Here is a 22,992-nt window from a genome sequence, read left to right as displayed (position 1 = left end):
TAGGCAGAGGATGATTCCGCGCACGCCGCCATCGTCGCAGCCACGGGCCACCGCCGTCACAGCCGCGGCCACCGTCGTCGCCCTCGGTGTTGAAGCGCACGCCGGCGACGCGGAGGGGGTGAAGCCTGCAGCCCCATCGTTTACCTCGACAGCCCCCATGCCGCCGGGCCCTTGCCACAGGGAGCTGTGCCGTCGGCTGCCAGCTACTGGGCGCCGGGCCCCACCACAGGGAACCGCGCAGCCAGCCGTCGGATCCCCGCACAGGGCCACCAGCCGCCGCAATCGACGCCTGCACCGCCGCCCACGAAATCTCGATCTACATCCACAAGAAGGGAAAGAGGAGGGGGAAAGGGAGAGGAAAACGAGGATCTCTGTGACTGAACCGTCAAATTAAAATTCTAATTAAGCGTAATGGCCGTCATTTGAACACATCGGGCACATTAGCTTAACGGCTTAATTTGACAGCCCTTTCTCAGCCCACATCCCGATCGAAACATCACCGATAGTCTCACGCGAAGGTGAGCGCAGATGGTACAAGCATGATACATATTTGGAAATACAACAATGTACATAAGACTCGACCTTGAGTTTTACAAACCAAGTTTGAATACATACATAGTCTATAAACTTTACAATACCAAAAATAAGGTTCGAATAGAGGAAAGGATCTACAACTACCAAAAAGTACCCGAGGAGATTCCTAACTAAGCGTCGGGCTCCACAACCTCCCATCCCTCTGCGTCACGACGGATGAACTTAACGTAGCAGGGACAGAAGTCGACATCCGAGTGTCCTGAAATAATTGTGGCAACAAACCCTGAGTATACTAATACTCAGCAAGGCTTACCCGACCATGGGTATACATAACCCCTATCTAGACTTGCACGGCTTTCTGGCAAGTGAGTTGTTTTGCAGAAAAACATCTGTAGTTGGATCCTTACTTTCAATATTTTAGCCACATGTTCTATATAGAAAGACTCTCATCTAATGTTGGCCTATCTACAACAATTATGTTGGAGCATTACAATAATGATTCAAAATAGTTCCATCATTTATCACTAACATTTCTAATTCATTTCTACGAAGCGACAAAGAGATCAAGGCCCTCGTAACCGCGAGACACGGCGAATCGATCCGATTTAACCTTGCAAGGTGGACCTAACCAACACGGCACGCAAAAGCCCCGTCGGACCCCACGCACCGACATTTTCCCTCCCCGCCTCGAACTACAGGACCGCCCCACCATCATATGGTCAGCCGAGCTCAATGTGAGACCACCAAAAGTAAACATATGCATCCCCATTTCTCCGCGACTACTCGACTACCCCAGGAGGTGAGATAGAGTCCTGTACTTTCGAGGTGAGGCAGTACTCGGCTTACCGGTTTCGACTACCTCCTACTCCCGGTATGCGGCTAGTACAATTCAATACCCGATCAGCACTGCCGACAACGGTCGGTCCTTAATCGACACAGACGGGGCTAAGACACCCAGGAACCCTGTTCTGCTGCCATACCTATACATTGTCATCATTTCCCCGTCCAGTCTCACATTATCCATTTATCTCAAATCATACTCAATATATATGTACTGGAATGGCCATAGATCATATACCTCGCGAGTAACCAGAAATTACTCGACTTCTAATCATCTTATATCTCGCGAGTGGCAGTAGAGCACTCGTCTTCTACCAGAACCCATTAAGCATAGCATCTCTATCGTCCTATACATTTTTAGTATAACTCAAGGAGACCTAGGGATCATGCAACTAGGGTTTCAAACAATTCCTAAACCTAATGCACAAATAATAGAAACATATAAAGGTGTCATAATTTGAAATAATCGGATGTGCACCGGGGCTTGCCTTCAGTCTACTACTCAGAGCTAGGGTTAGACGGGCCTTGGGTCGGGTTCTCATGCCTCTCTTCCTGGGCTTGCTCCGGCTGCTCTTGCGGTGCTGCAATCACCTCGAACACGACGTCCTCAATGGTGGATGCTACACGAATGCATATGAAATAATTGAGTGCAGCTCAATGATGCAACTATTATACTTCAACTGGAATGCCCTGCGGACTGTCCGCGCCCAAGTGGCGGACCGTCCGCCGTACAACTCTGTCGACCCACCAGAACCAACTACCTCTCTGGACAAGTTTCAATCTATACAGCGGACCGTCCGCTCCAACATAGCAGACTGTCCGCAGTTTAACCCTGCAATACTACCAGAGGCAACGACGCCTCTGGACAAAATTTTAATCTCTACTGCGGACCGTCCGGTCCTCCTTGGCGGACCGTCCGCAGTTCACTCTGCCAATTCCACCAGAGACGATAACGTCTCTGGAAAAAATTCTAGACTATACGGCGGACTGTCCGCTCTCCAATAGCGGACCGTCCGCAGTTCAACCCTGCGAACCCCACCAGAGACAACATCGTCTCTGGACAAATTTGGATCTCTACGGCGGACTGTCCGCTCTCCAATAGCGGACCGTCCGCAGTTCAATCCTACGAAAACACCAGAGACAACATCGTCTCTGGACAACTTCTAACCTGACCGGCGGACTATCCGGCCCTCCTAGGCGGACCGTCCGTGACTCACTTTTGCAGACCACCTGACAGGCGGCAGTAAGCACGGCGACGGCGGCGGCGGCGGTTGGCGCACAACGGGAGGGGGAAAGAGGCCAGGGGGCACAAGCGACTCACCACGAATCCATTCCCGCGGTCGGTTCGGGCGGAGGATGACCTGAGAAGCGGATCGACGGTGGAGCAAAGCTTCAAGCACCTCCAATGGTGACCGGCGGTGGTTGGGTGATTCCGGCCGGGGAGAAGCTGGGCTGGGGGTTGGGGACGGTGGAGGAGGTGCTGGGGAAGGTGCTCGCGCAAGGAATTGAGGTTTGGTGGCCGAAGGAGGGAGATCGACGGAAGGGGGCGACGACGGGGCGAGCGGACGAGCTCCGCTCGTCTCTGGTCGAAAAATGAAGGAGAGGAAAGAGGATATGACAGGCGGGTCCCACATCCAAGATAAATATCTAGGCGTTACTTTGGCGGACCGTCCGCCGATCCCTAGTGGACCGTCCGCCGATCCCTAGTGGACCGTCCGCGGTTTTTTTTCCTGGGTGTTACAATCTCCTCGCGGACGCCGGGCTTCCGGCAACCCTCTCAGGCGGTGGCGAGGTTGGGGAGCGGGAGGGTCGCGGTCCTGGGAGGCGAGGTTGGGGAGCGGAACACCGCCAGGAGCACCGGCATATCATGTAAGACTCGTATGAACACATATACTGACCACACGTTTAAGTACAAATGAGATTGTCTAAGAAGACATGGAATACTTATAACGTACCTGCCGAGCACACACGCGCACACACTAGTTACACACGCCCGCTCGGCTCCCTCTAGGAAAAATCCCCGGTGCTACACCCGAACAATCCCAAACTGGAATGGGAAAAGTCCAGTTTACACTCTCCAACTATCGCAAAAGTCTGATTTTCAACCTTCAACTACGAAGCAGGACAACTTAGGCCATCCAACTATCAAAATCGGACAAATTTGGCCCTTAGGGTGGTTTTGAAGGTGGTTTTTCCATTTTGTGAGAATTAAAAATATTCAATTTTACACTAAAAAAATTATAAGTTTCATTTTAAGTCAAAAAGTTATGAAATGTGTATCAAAAGTTTTCTAAAAATGTAATCTATCTATTGTCACATGACTTGTGAGCTATTCAGATCTAATTTTTTATATTCATAATATTTGGTTGCTTGCAGTTATCCCTATTATTTTTAATAACTAAGATTCAAATTGAGCAATAATAGACATATTTCATTTTTAGAAAAATTTCGGTACTAGTTTTATATTTTTCTGATTTAAAGTGAATTAGTTTTGATTTTTAATCTAATTAGATTTATTTAATTTTTTTAGAAAATACAAAATCAGCTTCAAAACCATCTCAAGAGTCAAATTTGTCCGGTTTTGACAGTTGGATGGCCTATGTTGTCCTGTTTTATAGTTAAAGGTTGAAAATCAGACTTTTGTGATAGTTTGAAAGTGAAAATTGGACTTTTCCCAACTAGAATTGAACTCGAGCATATGGCCTCCACGGCGGGAGAGCTCACCACCGTGCTGCAAACGCGTTCCTAGAAAAAACAAAAAAACCTGTATTTTAAAACGGAGGAAGTATCAAGCTTAGGAACGTTGAGCTGATGCATGGAACAGAAAGTCAGCTGAAAATTCACGAGCGACGACTTCGTAACAACCTTGTGCGGAGTCCGTAAACTAAACCCCAGACGCGACCAAAGCCGCAAGCTAACAACGCGCTGATCCCATGTTTGGTTAGGTGGTGAAAAAAAATTTAGGAAAACTTTTAGCAGTTTTGACCACTAATTAGAGGTATTAAATAAAGTTTAATTACCAAATCACCTTCAAAGCTATACTGTAGCACTTACTATAGCTGATGAAGCATTCGACCGTACGATTAGAAAATTATTAAACGCGGTTACTGTAGCATCAATATAGCCAATCATGATAAAACTTGGATTATTAGATTTATCTCGAAAAATTACACTCATCCATGAAAAAATTTCGCAAATAAATTTTGTTTAGTACTCCATACACGCATTCATCTTTTTATGAAAATTTTTTCATCATGTAAACCAAACACGGTCTGTTTCGCCCCTCCCCCTGGAACAAAAAGCCCCCAAAATCGTAGCGAAACGATCCGAATCTGCAGCAGCAGGGCTGCAGAATACTCCATCCATCCGTGTGGGCGTCCCGGCGAGCTGTAAAGATCACGCAGACCCCAGCCGGGGATACGCACACACCACAAGGCATGTGGCGTCCACATGCGGCCGCGGCGGCGCCCCGCCCACGCTTCCGCCTCCGTGAAAAAAAACGCAGCTCCGGCGCACCGCGTTTTTTTTTAATCTTTTCGGGGGCCGGAAGGGCGGACGGACCTGATGCGCTTGCGCGGCCGTCCAAAAACGTGACGACCCGTGGCGCGCGCGCGCGCGCCTAGGATAGACAGGAAGCGGGGACGCGCGGGGCTCGTGAGGGAATGACCCGCGACCACACGGGGCCGGGGGATTGGCGGGCGCCGCACGCAGATCTCCCCGGATGGGGCGTGTGCGGCTGCCGGGGCTGCATCGTGGGCACGCCAAATTCTCCCGTCCTCTTCTCCCCCTCGACGCCAGCAGCTACCAGGCTACGCAGCTGCTGCTACCTTATCCCCCCCGTTAGCCTCATCTCGGCAGCTACTACTTACCCCTCCTGCTGCCCCGGGCGCTCCTCTGCTCCCGTTGGCTTCTTGTTCCACTCGCTTGCCGCTCCCTCCGATCATCGCCTGCCCCTCTGCTGAGCTCTTCTACTACTACGCAGGTCAGCCTCTCGTGCCATCGTGTTTCGCTGTTCGAATTCTTGATCTTAGAAGTCATGTGTTCTTATGCTCGTTAGGATCGATAGTACTGTAGATAGAGAATTGTTTTTTTAGAGCATAGAGAATTGGTTTCTGTGTAGTTTGATTACTAGTACTGTGAATCAGTGAATGAGTGAGCAATTGCAAGTGCTTGGGGGCGGTCTGGTTAGATGCAATTTACTGATCCCGGGATGCATTCTTGCAGAGCGATGAACATCTTGAACCAGCCCATCAACCCCGGCGGCCACCCGGTGTTCCCGGCGGCCAAGGAGGCCGGGCACCTCACGCCGGCGTCGGTGCGCTTCGACGGCGTGCCGGCGCAGCCCAGCACGGTGGCCGCGGGGCGCTCCAGCGCGCACTACCCGAGGTGGCAGGCGCAGACGCTGCGCCGCGCCAGCAGCTTCGTCGGCGTCGAGCACGACGGGGCAACCGCGGACGCGGGCCCGGCGCCCGCCCCGTTCAAGCCGCCAACGCTCGACTTCCTGCGGTCGCTCCTGGACAGGAGCAGCAGCGCGAGCTCCGCCTTGGCGGGCGGCGAGCCCAGCGCCCCGCCGCCGCAGCTGCTCGCGCTGCGGGTGGTCGTGACCTCCGCCGTGGAGCTGGACGCGCGCCAGACCGAGCTCATCGCGCGCAAGATGCGCCGGCTCACCGGGTTCGGGAACCTCACGGTCGAGAACGTCGTGGACCCGTCGCTGATCGCCGGCTTCGTCATCTGCTACGGCGCCGACGACTCCCACGTCATCGACCTCAGCGTCAAGGGCCAGCTCGCCGCGCTCAAGAACCGCGTGGACTCCATCGACCAGACCACCCACGGACACCCGCACCCCTGATCGATCGAACTGCACCTGATGCTCTGGAGCAAGGCGCGCCATCGCTACACCGTGCTATGGAGCAAGCACACTACAAGCCTACAGCAGCACTGCTATCCCCATGATCATGACACTATTTATAGTATACAACCGAACGCCATGCCAACAACAGTTTTCCGATCTAATGTTGTTGTAAATCGCGAGAAACTTAGCTGCTGCCTCCCTGCCGAGCCCTATATACATGTTTGTATGCTACACCAAATGTCATTGTACATGAAGAATGCGGAAACAGCGGCTTATACGGTGCACTATGCTAGATGTTGACAAGTTGCGGTTTGTAAGCGAGGTGGAGGTGGGTTGCAGCTCTGTAAATGTAGAGCTAGCAGAGGCTGATGCCATGGGAACTATAGGTAAATGCTACTGTATCCAGGAACAAGTAAATGTATTTGTGAGATGCAGCTAAAGCTTTTATCTATATTCAGCGTTCTGCACTGATCAGATTAGTAGCAGGGATTTTTCAGTGTTCGTCTTATTCAAGAACAGCAGCTCAAGATAGAAAATGTCACGGTTCATCATGAATGAAGTACAGGTACAGTGCAGTAGTAGCAGGATCAAACCGAAGCACGTTCAGCTGTGGTGGTGTGGTGGATGTGGACATCGCGGTGCTGCAGAGGTTCGTAGAGATTCTTGAGAGCCTTGTCGTAGTTCACGAACCCCATGAACCAGAACTCGTGGTTATCCATGGTCGTGATCTGGATGTACCGCTCGGCCCGGTTGCGCATGCTGGAAGAAGGGTTCACTGTTTTCACTTGGCTCAGGGGAAGCACCACCTGCAGGTCAATTTCACACACAGAAAACAGAAGTTCACCCATTTTGGTCTGCCTCTCTCTTTTTTTAGGTGATCAAGCACTGAACTGAGGTGAATGCAAAGCAACAACTGAACGCGAGCGAAGGCGAGGCTGGCACTTGCCTTGTAGTACATGCACTCGAGTGGCTGGCCGGCAGGGCCCTGCCCCTGGCCCTGGTAGCAGACGGGGCTGTGGCTGCAGAAGGCGAGGCGCGCCGTGGAGAGGTAGAGTGTGCCGATGACGGGGCCCGAGGAGGTGGAGAGGTAGCAGGCGTAGGCCTTGCGGAGCTGCTCCCCGGGCATGGCGCCGAACGTCTGGTAGAAGACCCGGTCGTGGCCGCCCTCCGCGTACACCTTGGTCCCCTGCGCCAGCCGCGCCACCGCGGCGTCCGCCATGTTCGGCGCCGTCCGCACTGCCCAACAGATCACACATCGCGGAGGCCATAGTGTCAGCGCGCGCGTGCGCGACGAATCGATCAGAGACAGGGGCAGAGGAGGAAGGTGAACGCACGGTGGTGCCAGATGTTGCCGGTGGCGTCGGCGGCCTTGCGGGTGCCGTCCTCAAGCAGCTTGCCGTACCGGCCCAGCGCCTTCATGACGGCTGCATGCATCCAAGCAAACGAGCACGTTAGCCAAGGCGATGGATCAGGGGAGACGAGCAAGCGCGGATTCAGGCACGTACTCTGGCAGGTGGACGGGGTGGCGGCCGCGGGGGTGACCATCACGTAGGGGTTGCCCACGCCGTTGCTCGCCGCGGTCACGGCCACCGCCGTGGCGGCCTGAGGCTGCGGCGCGGCTGGCGGCTGGCCGCCGTAAGCCTGCCCGTGCCCGGCCGGGTACCCCGGCGGCGGAACAGCCCCCCACCACGTCGGCATCGAGCCTCTCTCTCTCTGTCTGTCTCCACGGCGGCGGAACAGCCCCCCACCGGCCACCACCCCCGGCACTGTCGATCGATTTGGTCAGGGCTCAGGAGAAGGGGAGACCTGGTGATCGATGAATCGATCTGGAGGCGCGGGTGCTTCGCTTCCTCTTTTTGTGGGGAATCGGAGGCGCTCGCTCCAGTGGCGGTGAGGCGAAGGTTCTGTGCGGCGTCTGCTCCACACTCTACGGCTCCACCTCGGGAGGAAAGGAAAGGGAAAGGAAGGAGGGGGCGTGCACTGCAGCGCGGTCGGCGAGGGGGCCGTGATTGAAGGAGACAAGTGGAATATTTTAGGGGTTCGCGTCACGTCCGCGTACGTCTGCCGCACCGAATCCTCGAGGCGGGCAGGAGGAGGGCGGCGGTGTGCACCGAATCGCCGGTGCGGCGATCGATGCTCGAGACGGCGCGCCTTCGGGAAGAAGGAAAAAGGAACGGTTGACCGGGCTGCTGCTGAGGATCGAACCGCACGGTGGCTGGTTGTGGCCCAAGCCCAACAGCCCAGGATTCTTGCAAGCCACACAGTATCTGGCTGGTTCGGCCCAAATGTGCGGTTCATAGATTGGATTGGAGGATTGAGCCCATTCTCTGTGGTACGCTGTACTGCTGCACAGCTGGGCGTTGGCTTGAGAGGTTCCGAAACACAGCGTACAGGGTTCACCTTACCGGTGGGAACTTCCGGTTTGACCAGTTACCGGTGACACCGATCCGATCCGGTTCCGGTTTGGGCCGGTACCAAACCGGCTCAAATTCAAAATTAAAATTTGAATTCAAAAAAATGAAAAAAATTTCTAAAAATACTTCAAGGTGCGACGAATCTAATGGTATCAAATTTTCTCAAAAATTCGTTCGTTTAACATACTTTTCGGGCATTTAAAGTTAAAACAAAAATGAAAAGGAAAAAATGAGACGGCCCATTAAGGCCCACTTGGTAAACTGGTCAAACCGGTCGGTATACAGGTCCAAACCGGTTACACATGCGATTTTAAATTTGGATTTGAATTCAAACCGGTCAAACCGGCCGGTAAACCGGTCAAACCGGTCGGTATATCGGTACGAACCGGTTGAACTGAGTTTTTTGAATTCAAATTTGAATTTGACCGGTTTCTACCGATAAACCGGAACCGGTGGGCGCCGGTTCGGTCCAAACGGTCGGTTAGGAAAACCCTGGTCTTGGTCTTGACTACATTTTCCGGATACGGCAAAGAAGCTGGCCAGCGCCATGCCGAGAGAGACGTACACACTACGCAGGAGCGCAAAGGGCCTTTTTGTATATCTCCCATGTGTTTGAAATTGTTGAAAACGGGGTACATCCATGTGGTAAGATCTGTTTAGTATATTTATCGCGTCATGGTTATACGGTTGATAATTATTTAGATCAAATTTGATGGCTCTTTGCACCCTAAATAAGCTAGCGCAAATGTGCACCAGCACCATACTGCTAAACACTCGTTGGAAAAAATTAAATAAAAAAACTTAGGTCGTCGTGCGGAGTCTTGCATTGTGTATTTGTGTTCCATCGACTGCTCCGTGCCGGGATGAGTGCATTGGAAATAGGCGTTATTTACTGACCTTATAACCGTAGAATAAGATATGTAGCCGAAGAATTGCAGTCCCTCCATAAACAACAACATAGCATTTTGTCCCAAGAGAGTTGGCGTAGGCTAATTGTAGTCCCTCCATACTATAAAAAAATCATTTTGAGTTTATTTTAAGTTAAATATTTTAAATTTTGACTATAAATAAATTCTTTTAGATTGAGTTTGAAAATATAAAAGTGATATAAGTAGATTCATCTTGAAATGTAGTTTCATAAAAGTACATGATGACTATATTTTATAATTTTTTTAGTAAAAAGTCGGTGGTCAAAGTATTTTTTGAAGACTTGTTGATATTCTAAACATTGGCGGACCTACAGGGTGGCCAGGCTATGTCGTGGCATACCCTAAGCCATCCCTCCTCTACATTAGTGACTTATTTAACTCGAATTTGGTTTAATTTGAATTGCAACTTGATAATTATACTGATGACATTAGATATGAGAACAACTTCAAAGGTCTAACCAATCTTATTGACCTCTCAGTTAAGCTAGTTCAAACTAGGAGGCATAAGGTTTATGATATAGTTTATAATTTTCTAAAATTGATCTTGCTTCTACAGATGGCAACGACAAAGTGTTGAAAGGGTCATTTACTTTAGTGAAAATTAAGTTAAAAATAAGATGGGAAATAGTCTTTTGGATGATTGTCTACACACATTCATCGAGCGAGATATTTTCATCGAGCGGATAAGATGATATAATTAATACTTTCATGAACTTTAATGTTGAAGTATATGTGAATTGTTCATCTGTTTCCATCAGTTTAAGTTTTTGGGTTGAATTAGTTGGTGCATGCAACTCAATATGGTATCAAGGCTAGAAGTCTCGAGTTCAAATCCTAGCAAGTGCGATTAAATAAAATAATAGCAACAGACTCATATTTCCACGTTTGAGATCTTGGGGAGCCCTCTTTGAATTATTGTAGATTTGTAAGCTTATTTATACTTTTCTAGGACTTAATGTGCTTCTACTACTTATATTGTAATATATGCAAGTATTGAATCTAATGTTGGAATTAGAGGTCAATTATGGTTCATTTTAATTCAAAAAATGAGAGCATAAATCATGACATTTTTATAGATAAAATTAAGAGCATGATCCAACATGCTTGTAACAAAAACAATAAACATGAATATGAAGTTCAGAAAGTACCCAGAGGCGGGGCCGATTCCGAAGGAACCAGATGCGCCGTTACCCGACATCGCTAGTCGAGCCTGTTCGATGTAGCCGATCAAAGTCGATGCCGTGCAGGTGTTCGCTGTGCAGAGGCGAACGCCTAGAAGTAGACGAAGTAGTTGTTCGCAGTGAGCAGTCGCGCTGATGCGCTTCCCAAAAACTTGATCGCCCTCAACTCGGTGCAGAGTCTCGAAGAGGACGGAGTTTCGGAGGCCTGCTCTTCCAGCAAGTCTGTGCGCCCAGACTTACTAGAACGGAGATGCTATGGATGCAGCAAAAGTGCGGAGACAACTGCACGATCAAATCCAAAACCATGAGAGTCTTGCTGTTCGTTTTCTGCTCAGAAAACGAACGGGTGCATAGACATTAGTCACGGTGGAGGAGTAAACTCCTGAGCCTCACGGAAGAGCACAAAATCCTTTCATCAATTTTATAACTCCCTCCATTAGTGGCGTTTAATTCTCATGTAACTCACGTGAGAGTATGTGGTGCATGCATGAAATAGACTATTATTATCAAGAGCAAAAACTCTTGTAATCCCCTCCATTAGCTAGCATTTAACTTGGCTCATTAGAAGACGAAACATCTTCCAACCAACATTAATAGCATTGAGTTTCAGTCACGCCATGCATGCACACACCGCATCATGCAACACAAAGATTATTTCCAGCTATAATTAGCATTCTCAAAGCGGGTCTTAAAATTTATTTGATTTAATTAAATAAAATATGAGACAAGTTCATATTAAATCTAACATCTAATAGCTTATATACTGAATTGCTCGTGAACCTTTTTGTTATGTATCGAATTTTTTAGATTGTATCGAGTACCAAATTATATATTGAAATTTTGACATGCCATACTCTAAATTCTAATCTCAGATTCCGCCACTGATTCTGAACCACTGCCTTTACGGTATGAAGGGAGTATATACGTATCCCAACCCGGTCCAGCGGGACCAAAAACGCGCGCGAGAGGGGCCCCGTGTCTCAAGACGCGGGCGCGCAGGATCACGAGCAAAACGAGAACTCCGCCCGCGACCACGCCGCTGCGACCGGTTCAGGCCCACACGGCTCGGCTTGGCCAGCCAGCAGCCACGGAAATCCGAACACGTCGCCGGGATCGTGGTTGGAGGTGCGAGCGGAAAGCCGCGAGGCCCACCACCGGTCCGACGTGTCCGTGTCGCGGCGCGCTGACATGTCCGCCCCGTCCAGCGTGGCACGAGCAAACCCATTCCCGCCTCCCGCCCGCTGCGTGCCGGAGCGTGCCGCGGCGCGCGCCCCACGCTCCCCCGCCCCCGCATCACAGCGCGCACGGGTCCTGACCAACCAGAGCCCACCGTTCCGCCACAAATCTGTCCACACGGCGCCCTAGGCCGCACGGGATCCCGAATTTCCGTCCACGTAGGACGCCACGCCCGCAGCGGTGCCGTTCCGGGAAGCAGCAGGCGGTTGGGCGTCGGAGACCTTTTGCCGTGCCGGCTTCCCCAATCCGAGCCCCCCTCCCCTCTCCCAACCTATTTCTACGAGCACCACCCGTTCCGTCGCCGGTGACTCGTCTCGGCTCGTGCTACTGCTACCACTTCGGATTGCCACCGGTTTCGCCATCGATCCCGGCGCCTCGGCTCGGATCATCAGTTTCGGTTGCAGGAGTCCGCGGCGGTCCGATCGGTGGTGGTGCGGCGCGCGATGGCGGCGGCGGCGCCCACCGTGCGGGGGTACGGCCCGGCGTCGTCGTCGTCGTCGTCGGTGCCGCTGCCGCGGCCGCGGATGCCGGCGTCGTTCGGGCCCGTGACGACGCGGCGGGCGGCCTCGGTGCGCCTGCGCGCGGCGGTCGCGGACGCGCCCCAGGGGCTGCAGCTCCAGCGCCGGGACCGGGAGGAGGGGTTGATGGGGAGCGTGTTTGGCAGAGGGGATGGTGATGATGAGGAGGAGTTGGAGAAGGTCGGGGAGGAGAAGGTGGAGGGGTGGATGCGGGAGTCGATCGCGGAGATCGTGCGGCACATCGGGGAGGCGCCGTTCCTGGTGCACCTGTTCAGCAGCGACGATGACGACGGCGTGACGGTGCGGCGGGAGCCCGCGTCGCCGGAGAGCTGGCCCGACGTGAAGCGCCGGTGGGGGCCGGGCGGGCAGCGGCGGCCGGACGGGATCATCCTGGTGGAGCAGGTGGCCGCCGCGGCCGCGGACGGCGGCGCCTCCGCCACGGAGGCGGCGCGGCAGGTCTGGGGGCTGGTGGTGCAGGCGCGCGGGATGGAGTGCGCGTCCTGCTACGTGCTCGACACCTGCCGCGTGCGCTCCTCGGCCGGCTTCTGCACGCACTTCTGCCTCGCCCGGGCGCAGTGCTTCGGCGACCCCGTCGAGCTCCAGCTCCAAAACGCCTGGCTCAACCGCCTCGCCGGCCGCCGATAGCCCGCCGCCGCCCATGGCCGCTGCTACTACTGATCTACTACTACTAATAGTATTCGATGCGCCGACGGGCAAATGCAATGACGCCTCCAGTTTGCCGGCAAGAACGAGGAAGAGAAGCATGGGGATTGGAAGCAGGGAGGGCCGGAGCCCGGATGGGAGACGAACAGAATCGATGAACTCCTCCCGTTCAGTTCGGTTTCTCCCTGATTTAGATGTCAGATGTACAGATTATTGATTGTAATTCTTGCAATCTTGCTTGCTTATTCAACGATCAAGATTCATCGAGGCAATTACAATGCGCTGCCTATTGCTAGACCAAATTTTTTTCCAATCCCATTGGAGCTCTTTGTCCGTTGCAACCTCTTGCTTTGTTTGCAAGACAAGTGACGACATGATTACGATTCCATGATTGTGATCAGCCGTAAAGTTACGTGAAAACGTTCTCGTCTAACATTCTTTTCCTCTTTCTTTGACTTGTGATTAAGACGGCATTGGTTAGGTAACTTACTTCAAACCGTTTTGACGGCTGGATAATTGGGGGGACACAATCAATGGCACGAACATGGGTTGATAGTACCTCTAGCAGCCTGTCGGTCCCATCGCGTTGCTCTACAGATCTTTTCCCTGGCTCCAGCGTTTGCAGAAGCAAGTAGTCTGTTGCCTGTCGGCATCAGCAGGTTCCAAATATTTAGGCCGTGTTTGGATGTTTTGCAAAATAATTTTGTGATGGAATTTTACTAATTTGAAGTACTAAATGAATTCTATTTACAAATTTTTTGCACAGATGGGTTGTAAATCGCGAGACGAATCTAATGATGCTAATTAATCTATAATTAATTAATAATTAGCGGATGGTTACTGTAGCATCACTGTTACAAATCATGGATTAAGTAGGCTTATTAGATTCGTCTCGCGATTTACAGCCCATCCATGCAAAAAGTTTTGTAAATAGACTTCATTTAGTACTCCATGCATGTGGCAAAATATTTGATGTGACGTTTTTTTTGTGTTTACGGGGTTTATAGAGTGGGAACTAAACATGGCTTTAATCAATGTTTTTCTCTTAACAATGAAGATGTCAATATTTTTTTTAGGGGAAACACCGGGGCCGATAAATCCCCACCTGAATAAACTTACATAGATGCCGGCAAGCCGGTGATGGAAGGTCCATGGCACCAAGTACATGTGCGTGACCTTAGAAGGTCAGGAGAGTACGAAAGAGAGATTACAAGAAGCACATTTAAAAACCACATAATGTACTCCTAACTCCTATGACAAAGCATGTTGTTGCTTGCGACCTTAGAAGGTCAGAAGAGTACGAAAGAGAGATTACAAGAAGCACATTTAAAAACCACATAATGTACTCCTAACTCTTATGACAAAGCATGTTGTTGCTTGCCGACCAATGATACTTCCAAGAGACTTCACTTCGACAATGGTCGTGTTTGGTTACAACAGTAACCATTTCGCGAAAAGAGAATTTTGTCCGCATGGAGTACTAAATGAAGTCTATTTGTAAAACTTTTTTAGGGATAGGTGTAACTTTTCGCAATGAGTCTAATGACGGTAATTAATTCATGATTTACTACAGTAATACTACAGTAATTATTCTCTAATCACGTGGTCAAAAGCTCATTAGATTCGTCTCGCGATTTACACGGGGGTTGTGAAGGTTGTTTTGTAATTCGAGTTTATTTAATACTCTAAATTAGTGGTCAAAAGTGCGAAAAGTTTCCGCGAAATTTTTTACACCCCCAAACCAAACACAGCCAATATCCATTCCATAGGCAACTGTAAAGCACCGAGTTGAACTAACAGACGACAGTTGTGATTCATCATCTTTGAAGCACATCCAGGATCCAATCAACGCCTTATAAGGGGAGGAAGCCTCAAAGGAGGAAGGGCCGCGATAGAAGAACCAGGAGATCCAAGAGAGGATCATAGTCTCGCTAACCCGGCGATATAATCAAAGATCCCGGATGGTGACGAAGGAAGGACCTTGGCAGCAGTCACTTATTAGCTAGCAGCTTGTGCAAATATCATGGGAAAGAGCTCAATCACTGCTGGTGGGTATGGTTGGGAGGTAGATGATTTCCAGGCTGTGAGGGGATCTCCAAAAGCGATGCCTTCAGTAAGGTAACAACATCATAGATGCCGCCATCGCCCACCCAGAACAAGTTGGGTTTTTACCCAGAGATCCAGACATAGCATGGTTGCAAGGAGTTCTTGACGACATCTCCAAGGAGGAAGATGACGCATGAGGACGCCATTGCCGTCGGCACCGACATTGAGCCGAGCAGGGTTTTCACCTAGAAAGCTCCAGGACAGTCATGTACCTCGCTACCACCGAGAAGGCACCGGCGAACCAGACTCGGCACCCTGCACGGCTGGTGTGAGTGCGGCCATTGCACCCTGCTGAGTGAGCCCTCAATAGCTCGCGCGAGCAGCAGAGCGCCACCACCGGTTGCCACAAAGCCGCCCCTGAATGAAGCCAGCAGGGTGTCGCGGCGGCATGGAGGGACGGCGGTCGTGGTGGTCGTTGAGGGCTGTGACCGCTGTGGACCTCCCCGTTGATGGCAGATCAGACCCCCGAGAGGCCGGATCCGGCCATAGGGGTCAAGCACGAAGGGGAGGTCCACCGCTCCCCGAAGTTGCCATGGAGGAGTGGGCACCAGGTGCTCCTGCACGCGGCCGAGCGGCACGGCGCAGCAGCGTCCCCCGCGCCCGCACAGGCCCTCAAGCGCCCGAGCCCGAGCGTAACCGAGCTCGGCACCGCCGTAGGACAGGCACCGCCCCCCAAGCGGATCCACAAAGGGCAGGCCTCACCGGGCCGGGAAGCGTTGGATCCGGGCTTGCCGGGGGCGGATCTGGACGCCAGCGTAGTGGGAACGGCGGCAGCCACCAGCTTCGAGCGCAACTCCGGCAGGGGAAAAAGGAGGGGAGGGGCGGAGGAGTTTGTGGGAGAGGCAAGGGAGGGGTGCAGTGCGCCCGCCGCCGCCCTCATTGCGGCCGAGAGGGCTTCCACCGGCGAGCTCCGGCGGCGGCGAGCTGGGGAGGATGGGGCAGGCGCCTGGGCGAGAGGGGCGGCGCCGCCCGAGTCGCCCCTGGGACGACGCGGGGGCGAGAGCTGGGGAGGGACTGATGCACACACAACTTGACCATCAAATAGTCCTAACCCCCAAAAAGGAATGAAGATGTCAATATGGATAGCAAAATCGGTTCTGGTCGGCTGCAAGTGCTAAGCTGCTGCATAATGTTTGAACAAGTAAAAGTTGCCTTGTGAGCTCACCTGTGGATCTGCACTGGAGACGTGTGCCATGCATTTATAATGCCTTTGACAGTCGACAACGTCGTTGCGGTGACTTTGCTCGTATCCTGGAGACACGGGAATTATGCAATTTGACGAAAGCTGGAACGAGCTGAATTTTCTGCAGTCTTCTTCAGGCGTCGGCTAAGACCACGAGAAATTAAACTTCGCTACAAATTAGACGGCATGCACGACTGATCAACTATAGACTAATTGCAACTATTTCAAGTCAGCAATCGCCTGAACTATTCAACTTGAGGGTCAGCCAGGTAAACACTGTCCGGCGCAGTCGCGCAGAACGTCTTCGACGACCGCGATCTCCCCAAGCGAGAGAAACTGACGCAGAAGCTATCCGAGTCCAGCAACTTTTCGTTGATGTGACCACTAAAACACTCTCAGTTAAGTCTCCAGAAACCTATCAAATGCCCCTCAGGGAACCCAAACACCAGAGGAAAAACATCACAATAATTCACAAACAGCAGGCACGGCGAAATGAGGACATCCTGCAAAGGAAGCACACGGCGGCGGCACGCTTTTTATTTCCGGTGTTTCCACAGTCAGATAGTCTGTGCGCCCCAGCACCAGGCGCACTGTCACGCCCGCCTTTCAGCAATATACACACAGAACAAGCGGGGGAAAAACACCTTGCGCAATTCAACAGCATTGTCCGCGAACACACGGCCTATTTCGTCATCATCACTGGTCCGAGTTATTGGATATCGAAGGCGGACATCGCTGGGAGGTAGGGGCGTCGTCCTAGTAGCCTCCATGGATGTAGGCGTTGAGCCTGTTCAGCTCCTCCTTGTGCTCGCTGACCACCGCGCGGACGACGTCGCCGATGGAGACCATCCCCAGCATCCCCGTGCCTTCGACCACCGGGATGTGTCTGATGCGGTTCTCTGCAAGAAGAGATCGGCGCAACAGGCCATGATCAGTTCCAGTGCGCTCAAGCTCAACGGTTATAGTAGTACTGCCTCACAGAAGAGCACATTTTGGTTACCTGTCATCAGCTGCATTGCTTGCAGGACCTTGGTGCCAGGCTTCACGGTGATCAGTTTGTTCTGTCAGCATGATGGTTCATCAGTTAAGTTGTGTCTAAACATCCTTCTAATACTTATGATCGCCAAGTAGACGTCTTGTACCAATCAGATTCAAGGTATGGGGGAAACTGAACAAAATGTAGAACTGTAGAAGTAGAAGGGACAAGGGACAATACCTCTTCAGTCATGATGTCTCCAACCTTAGTTGACTTGGAAGATCGTCCTTGCACTATGATTTTCCGGAGATAATCTGAACACGCACAGTTTTAGATGTTAGTCAAACGGTATATTCACATAGTATCCATATGCCATCTGTTGTGTAATATGTGACTTACATTCAAGTCCAATAATAAACATGGTGGACAGTGCAGTAAGGCATTGCGTACAGGAAAAAGGTTGCAGTATGTGGTGTGACTAGTTAATGGTTTGAAGTGACGCACTTGTTAGTCGTTACCCCTGAAATTTCCTGCTCGTGAAACTAAACCTCTGTGTAAACTGGTGACTATGATCGCGCGATGTGAAGACAATTTAATGTTACTTATTCATATATTTGTTTAACTTCAAACAACCATGTGTTTCACATATATGTTTAACTCCAGACAACCATGTGGCTGATAATCTGCATGTTTTTGATGTATCAATTACAAAATACTCAGAAGACTAATAGACTATTTGAATGCCAAAAAGTATATGATGCACAACTGAAGCAAAATCAAACAGGCCTTATACAGTGGCATCCTTACAAAGTTACAATAGAAGTTTTAATACCTTCCTCTCCAATGTATTGTTCAAGTTTCCTTTCACTATAAAGGGGGCAGTAATATGGCTTTGCATCTACCGCTATTTCCCATTTAAAAAGAAAAATGAAACAGAAACATCTAAGAATAGTACAAGTTGCAAGTTTGCCGATATGCATATATATCAGCTTGCATATATGAAATCACTAAGCAGTAGTTTTTCTATCTTCCAAAATTTTACTCAACTTTTCAGATAATTGACTCTTGGCAGTCTTAATTTTCACAGAATATGACTAGATTACACTCTATCGTCTAAAGGACAATAAGGCAAAAAGGATAAAGATAGAGGGGCATTCTAGGAAGATATGCATTGAGAATAGTGAATTAAGTATTTATGAGCAAAACTTTTAGCCAAGGGTGTGAATCAATTTAAAATGCAGGTAGCGGTAATGGTACATGATTTTGGAATTTTTCCATCATACCCACAAATACTGAATCAAGTATTTATGAATTTATGAACGAACTTTTGGTCAAGGGTGTCAATCAATTGAAAATGCAGGCAGTGGTATATGATTTTGTATTTTTTTCGCATCATAACCACAGGTTAGATGCCAGTGAGTACAGAAAGTTGTTCATTACCTCTCTCCGTGACAATGCCAGCAATTGCTTTTTCCTGTCCCGGTTTGACCACCACCAAAGCCCCCACATTGTGTTGCGTCATCTGCAAAATGTTTTTTTAAGGTAAATAAAAGCAGGTTTAACATTCGATGCATAACCATTGCCTACAGAAGAGCTAATAGGACCATTAGGAAGTGAACACATACCGATTTGACAGCATCATAGACACTGTCCTCTGTGGTGCACCAGAGCCAAGATCCATCAGCACTCTTCCCTTTAGTCTTCAAGATATCAGCTACAGTGGCAGTTTCAAATCCACTGTCCTCTAGGCGAGCAGATGAAGCTGACATGAAGCGAGAAAAGGCAGCAGGAAGCATTGCTGGTTTGGGAGCGCTGATGTGTTGTTGAACAGCATATTTAAGCACACTGCCATGCGACCTGATGGCTTGCACTGCCCGTTGCATTTTCTTCTGTGTCAGATCATAAATCAAAAGGAACAATTACTTCATCTTGAACTATTAAAGAATTTATTCATTTAAATTATGATTTTTCTAAACCACACTAATTTGCTTGCTGCCTTAAGAGCTCAAGTTTTGAAGAGCAAACTGGTAGTCAAGTACACAAGTTCATTGAACTTTCACCAAGTAGTTCACCTTGTCAGAACTAGGGCATGGACCTTGGTACAAAGAAAAACAGAAATCAGGGAAATAAGCAAATATCAATTGCTATATCCCACTGAACAGCCAGGCTGGGCTTTAGTAAAAGTTGCTGCCCTATAAAGCAAACAGAGAATTGGAAAGAAAGCAACAAGAATGATTGGATAAGTGGAAGTATTTCAGCAATAATGTTGCCATCGCACTGTTCTGCATAAACAAACAAATCCTGTCTCAATCCTAGTTGGAAATCCTATCTCGATGTTACTCGAAGCACAATACCAAAGAGACGATAGTTTTCAAGGTACTGCCACAATGAAAAGGATGTCTAGCTTATCACTCCCTCCTACCGGTAAAAATAGAAGAAGAAAACAATTTATACAAAAAGTAGCCTTCTAATCACTGATAGAGTACAGAACCAAATACTTCAATGCAACTTGCTAGCGAGATGCCATATTTTACCTATACATAATCAGCATCTGTACAGTAAGGTGGTGTATCTAGACACCTTTGGCAGGCCTGTTTTCGGAATTTCAAATAATTCAGCCCACTAACAGATTTGAAGAATATAGCATGGACCATGATGGTCGGACAACGACGACGCCTTTTGCGTCGCTCCCTCCCTAGAGGCGTTGTCTTGGAAGCTCTTACCGGTGGTGGTCGATGGCTCTTCTCGGGGAGGATCCACTTCTGCACCTGCCTTCGCTTAGTTTCCTCTTCATCGTCCAGGTCGCGTTGGTCGTCGGTCGTCAATTGGCAGATGCTTTGCCGCTGTGCTACTCTGGCGGATGCTTTGCCGCCTTGTCGTTGGCTTGAGTTCTCTCCGGACAGATGCTTTGCCGTCGTTGTTGGTCAGTTGGGTGGATGCTTTGCCACCTTGTTTGTTGCAGATCTTCGCACCTTTGGCGATGTAGTTCCTTTTAGCAGGTCCAGTTGTTGGTAGGTTGGCCTTGGTTTGGGTTGTAGGGTTGGAGGTGTTCTCTCCCGTCTTTCTTCTGCCGCTGTTTGTTTGTTGTAATCGTTGGGTGTTTGTCTGTGTTTCTTCAGTTTTTTCTCTTATTTTAGTCATTTGTGATCTTGTGTTGGTCAAGTTCTGTTTGGCCACATCAAGAATTGTTTGTAAACTGCTTTCTTCTTAATGAAACACGTGCTCAGGCACGGTCGCGAAAAAGCATGGACCGGTTCCATGACATTGGATTAGGTTCTATGTCGCAATCAAACCAATAAGGAATCACCAACACAGAGAGAATCCAGCTAGTGGCGTCGCCACTCAGAACACTGAACTCCACCCATTCACCACTGGGGACTTTGTCCATGACGTTTCATTCGGATTTACCAAGTCACTGCACATGCGAGAATCAAACAAACAAACGAATCGAAATCTGAGAAACTAGTTGCCACACGCCTGAGTCGGGAGGGATTTTAAAGCGGACATATTTTTCAAGTGTTAACTTAGATCACAGGAGTCCTACAGCACAAAACGCACTAGTCTCCATTTAGTAGTACAAGAGGAAGAAAAACGAACTAGCAATCTATGCGTGTCGATGACGATGCCAAATGATAGGGATCAATCAATATGCTGCGGCCTCAGCTAACAGCCAAACAAAACAGCGAAAACAACTGAGGAAAAGGAGCGAGAACAACAGATCAGGCAGTGACAGCAGGAGAAAACCAAACAAAACTGCTCGTTCTTTCCCTTTCTTCTCACTGGTTAGCAGTGTTTGTTCTGTTTCTGTTTGCTTAAAAACTCGTTTCCTTTGGGTACCCAAGCCCAGCAGCAGAGTTGCTCGCATTCCTTTGAGAGTAGCAGACCAGATCGTGCAGAAATTAGGGGGAAATAAAAGGAGAAAAACGAATACTCTTGTAGCAAAGAGGAAGAACCCCGCGAACGTACAGCCAGCTTTACCCGATCCAGAGCAAAGCAGCAGTTCCCCGGAGAACGTACACGACGGGCAGCGGCGCCACGCCTCGAGATCACCCACTTCACAGCCGAGCCGAGGCACCATCGATCCGTTTAATCTACTTTTTCAAAAATCCGTTTAATCTAAGCAAAGCAGAGTGGGGGGTTGGGCTGCCTTACCTGCTCGAGCCGAGCCGCCGAAGCTCCGCACCGCAGTGGCGAGGGGGGAGGAGAGTGGAGGAGAGCGAGAGGAGGAAGACGGAGGAAGGACACTTGTTACGCTGCAAGGCGAGGGCCTGGCCGCCTGGGGGTGCCGGGCGCTAATTAAAGCGACGTGGCTCCGCGGGTGGCGAACTGGGGATTGGTGAGGTCACGTGCCGCCGGTCTTATCCACACGGCCCCTGTCTCCTCTCCTCTCTCTCACCTTCCACTTTTTTTTAGCGCGACATGAAGGAAAATTAAATGCGCAACGTGTCCACCAGAAATCGGGGTCCATTTCACTTCGGCGGAATCGGGGGCCCCTTCGGAAAGCTTGTGGAGTAGGGGCCCTTGCACCGGGGACCGCGGGTGCCAAGGATTCGAGGGGAGTAGGAGACGCGACGCAACGCAACAGCAGCAGCCAGCGTCGGGAGGTGGCGACCACTCGGGGCGGCGTCGCCGTCGCGCGGCGCACGTACACAAGCACAGGCGTCGCCGTCCCGGTGCCTCGTCGGGGGCCGGGCGGGCGGGGGGAGGAAGGAACTCGGTGGGGCGGATGGCTATGGCCATCGGCAAGCGTGACGCACGCGACCCCTGCCTGACCTGACGCCGACGTTTCACCTGACCTGAGCGAAATTTCATCACCACCGCTGGCTTGGCTCTCTGCTCCTGCGCCTGTCGCTGGTAGTTATCCGCGCTCTGCTGCTGCTGGTGGATTGGATCCCTGGGTCGGGTGGGGGCCGCGTGGTGCGATCCGTTCGGATTCCCTGGGATTCATGCATCTTTTTTTTTAAATGGAGATTCATGCATCTTTTCTGCTCGCGACAAGTTCATCCTTCTCTAGTTTGGGACCGAGCGTTGGTTTAGGCTTGCGCGGTTCGAGCGCGCCATTCGCCGGGTGGGGCGCGGCACGGCAAGGGGCGCTGGCAATCGCAACGCACGCTGCGCCGTTTGTGGGCCTGCTGTGCGCGACCCAAACCAGCTAGCGCTTAGCTCAGGGTTTCCGGCGGGCGGTGGCGGGCGGTCGACGCCACCGGAGGACGGACGGTGCCACGATCGCCGACCGGGGTTGCGCCGCCCCACGCCACCGCCCTGCCATCAACGTGGGCGCGAAGGGTTAAGCGTGCAGGAGTGCTTGCTTTTGCCGTCCGAACCCGCAGCAAATCGCACATGGTTTGCGCGCGCGGTGCTAGTACTATTGTACTAAGTTCCGGATACCCCGCACGCATCATCGTTTTCTTCGTAGTTTTTTTTTGGAGTACCGAATAAAACCAGCCGTCCGTACAAATCAAATGCAAGCTTTCAGGTACCATTTGAGCATTTCTTTTTTTTAGAGCGCATTTGAGCATTTTTTAAGGACTCATTTGAGTATCTTTTTGGTTGGCAGCAG

General features: G+C 50.7%; 4 protein-coding genes across 6 annotated transcripts; 2 read left to right on the top strand and 2 right to left on the bottom strand.

Moving 5' to 3' along the window:
• The first annotated feature begins 5,036 nt into the window (after positions 1 to 5,036).
• LOC120649846 lies at positions 5,037 to 6,679 on the top strand. Its single transcript, XM_039926755.1, has 2 exons — positions 5,037 to 5,356; positions 5,599 to 6,679. The coding sequence occupies exon 2, from the start codon at positions 5,603 to 5,605 to the stop codon at positions 6,221 to 6,223; it is 621 nt and encodes a 206-aa protein (XP_039782689.1). The 5' UTR covers positions 5,037 to 5,356; positions 5,599 to 5,602; the 3' UTR covers positions 6,224 to 6,679.
• On the bottom strand, positions 6,417 to 8,358 carry LOC120649845 (GEM-like protein 1). The gene is made up of 4 exons (XM_039926753.1): positions 7,732 to 8,358; positions 7,561 to 7,650; positions 7,173 to 7,462; positions 6,417 to 7,032 (listed from the first exon to the last, which is right to left on the bottom strand). Exons 1-4 carry the CDS (start codon positions 7,922 to 7,924, stop codon positions 6,814 to 6,816), a joined length of 792 nt encoding a protein of 263 aa, XP_039782687.1. The 5' UTR covers positions 7,925 to 8,358; the 3' UTR covers positions 6,417 to 6,813.
• Positions 8,359 to 12,240: 3,882 nt separating this feature from the next.
• LOC120649841 lies at positions 12,241 to 13,469 on the top strand. Its single transcript, XM_039926744.1, has one exon. The coding sequence runs from the start codon at positions 12,430 to 12,432 to the stop codon at positions 13,147 to 13,149; it is 720 nt and encodes a 239-aa protein (XP_039782678.1). The 5' UTR covers positions 12,241 to 12,429; the 3' UTR covers positions 13,150 to 13,469.
• A 3,480-nt stretch (positions 13,470 to 16,949) lies between these two features.
• On the bottom strand, positions 16,950 to 21,863 carry LOC120649840 (CBS domain-containing protein CBSX3, mitochondrial-like). Of its 3 annotated transcripts, none has more exons than XM_039926741.1 (6): positions 21,585 to 21,863; positions 19,058 to 19,321; positions 18,873 to 18,954; positions 17,673 to 17,746; positions 17,457 to 17,517; positions 16,950 to 17,355 (listed from the first exon to the last, which is right to left on the bottom strand). In XM_039926741.1, the coding sequence occupies exons 2-6, from the start codon at positions 19,313 to 19,315 to the stop codon at positions 17,213 to 17,215; spliced, it is 618 nt and encodes a 205-aa protein (XP_039782675.1). In that variant the 5' UTR covers positions 19,316 to 19,321; positions 21,585 to 21,863; the 3' UTR covers positions 16,950 to 17,212. The 3 variants fall into 3 exon arrangements, with proteins under 3 accessions (XP_039782675.1, XP_039782676.1, XP_039782677.1); XM_039926742.1 differs by having other exon boundaries at positions 19,058 to 19,318; positions 21,585 to 21,744; XM_039926743.1 differs by having other exon boundaries at positions 19,058 to 20,847; positions 21,585 to 21,730.
• Between the last annotated feature and the right edge of the window lie 1,129 nt (positions 21,864 to 22,992).

This window comes from Panicum virgatum, chromosome 9K (assembly GCF_016808335.1).
Source record: "Panicum virgatum strain AP13 chromosome 9K, P.virgatum_v5, whole genome shotgun sequence".
Taxonomy (NCBI): Eukaryota; Viridiplantae; Streptophyta; class Magnoliopsida; order Poales; family Poaceae; genus Panicum; species Panicum virgatum.
Note: the sequence above shows the minus strand (reverse complement) of the source record. Positions and strands in the feature narration are given on the sequence as shown.

What these genes read in the sequence shown, in the direction of transcription:
- LOC120649840 (XM_039926741.1), bottom strand. Translation starts at nt 19,315, where the DNA reads ATGCAACGGGCAGTGCAAGCCATCAGGTCGCATGGCAGTGTGCTTAAA. An exon ending in TCTATGATGCTGTCAAATCG is followed by an intron (nt 18,955 to 19,057) that starts GTATGTGTTCAC and finishes AACATTTTGCAG; the next exon opens with ATGACGCAACACAATGTGGG. An exon ending in GAGACATCATGACTGAAGAG is followed by an intron (nt 17,518 to 17,672) that starts GTATTGTCCCTT and finishes TCATGCTGACAG; the next exon opens with AACAAACTGATCACCGTGAA.
- LOC120649846 (XM_039926755.1), top strand. Translation starts at nt 5,603, where the DNA reads ATGAACATCTTGAACCAGCCCATCAACCCCGGCGGCCACCCGGTGTTC.
- LOC120649845 (XM_039926753.1), bottom strand. Translation starts at nt 7,924, where the DNA reads ATGCCGACGTGGTGGGGGGCTGTTCCGCCGCCGGGGTACCCGGCCGGG. An exon ending in CACCCCGTCCACCTGCCAGA is followed by an intron (nt 7,651 to 7,731) that starts GTACGTGCCTGA and finishes GGATGCATGCAG; the next exon opens with CCGTCATGAAGGCGCTGGGC. An exon ending in CGGCAACATCTGGCACCACC is followed by an intron (nt 7,463 to 7,560) that starts GTGCGTTCACCT and finishes TCTGTTGGGCAG; the next exon opens with TGCGGACGGCGCCGAACATG.
- LOC120649841 (XM_039926744.1), top strand. Translation starts at nt 12,430, where the DNA reads ATGGCGGCGGCGGCGCCCACCGTGCGGGGGTACGGCCCGGCGTCGTCG.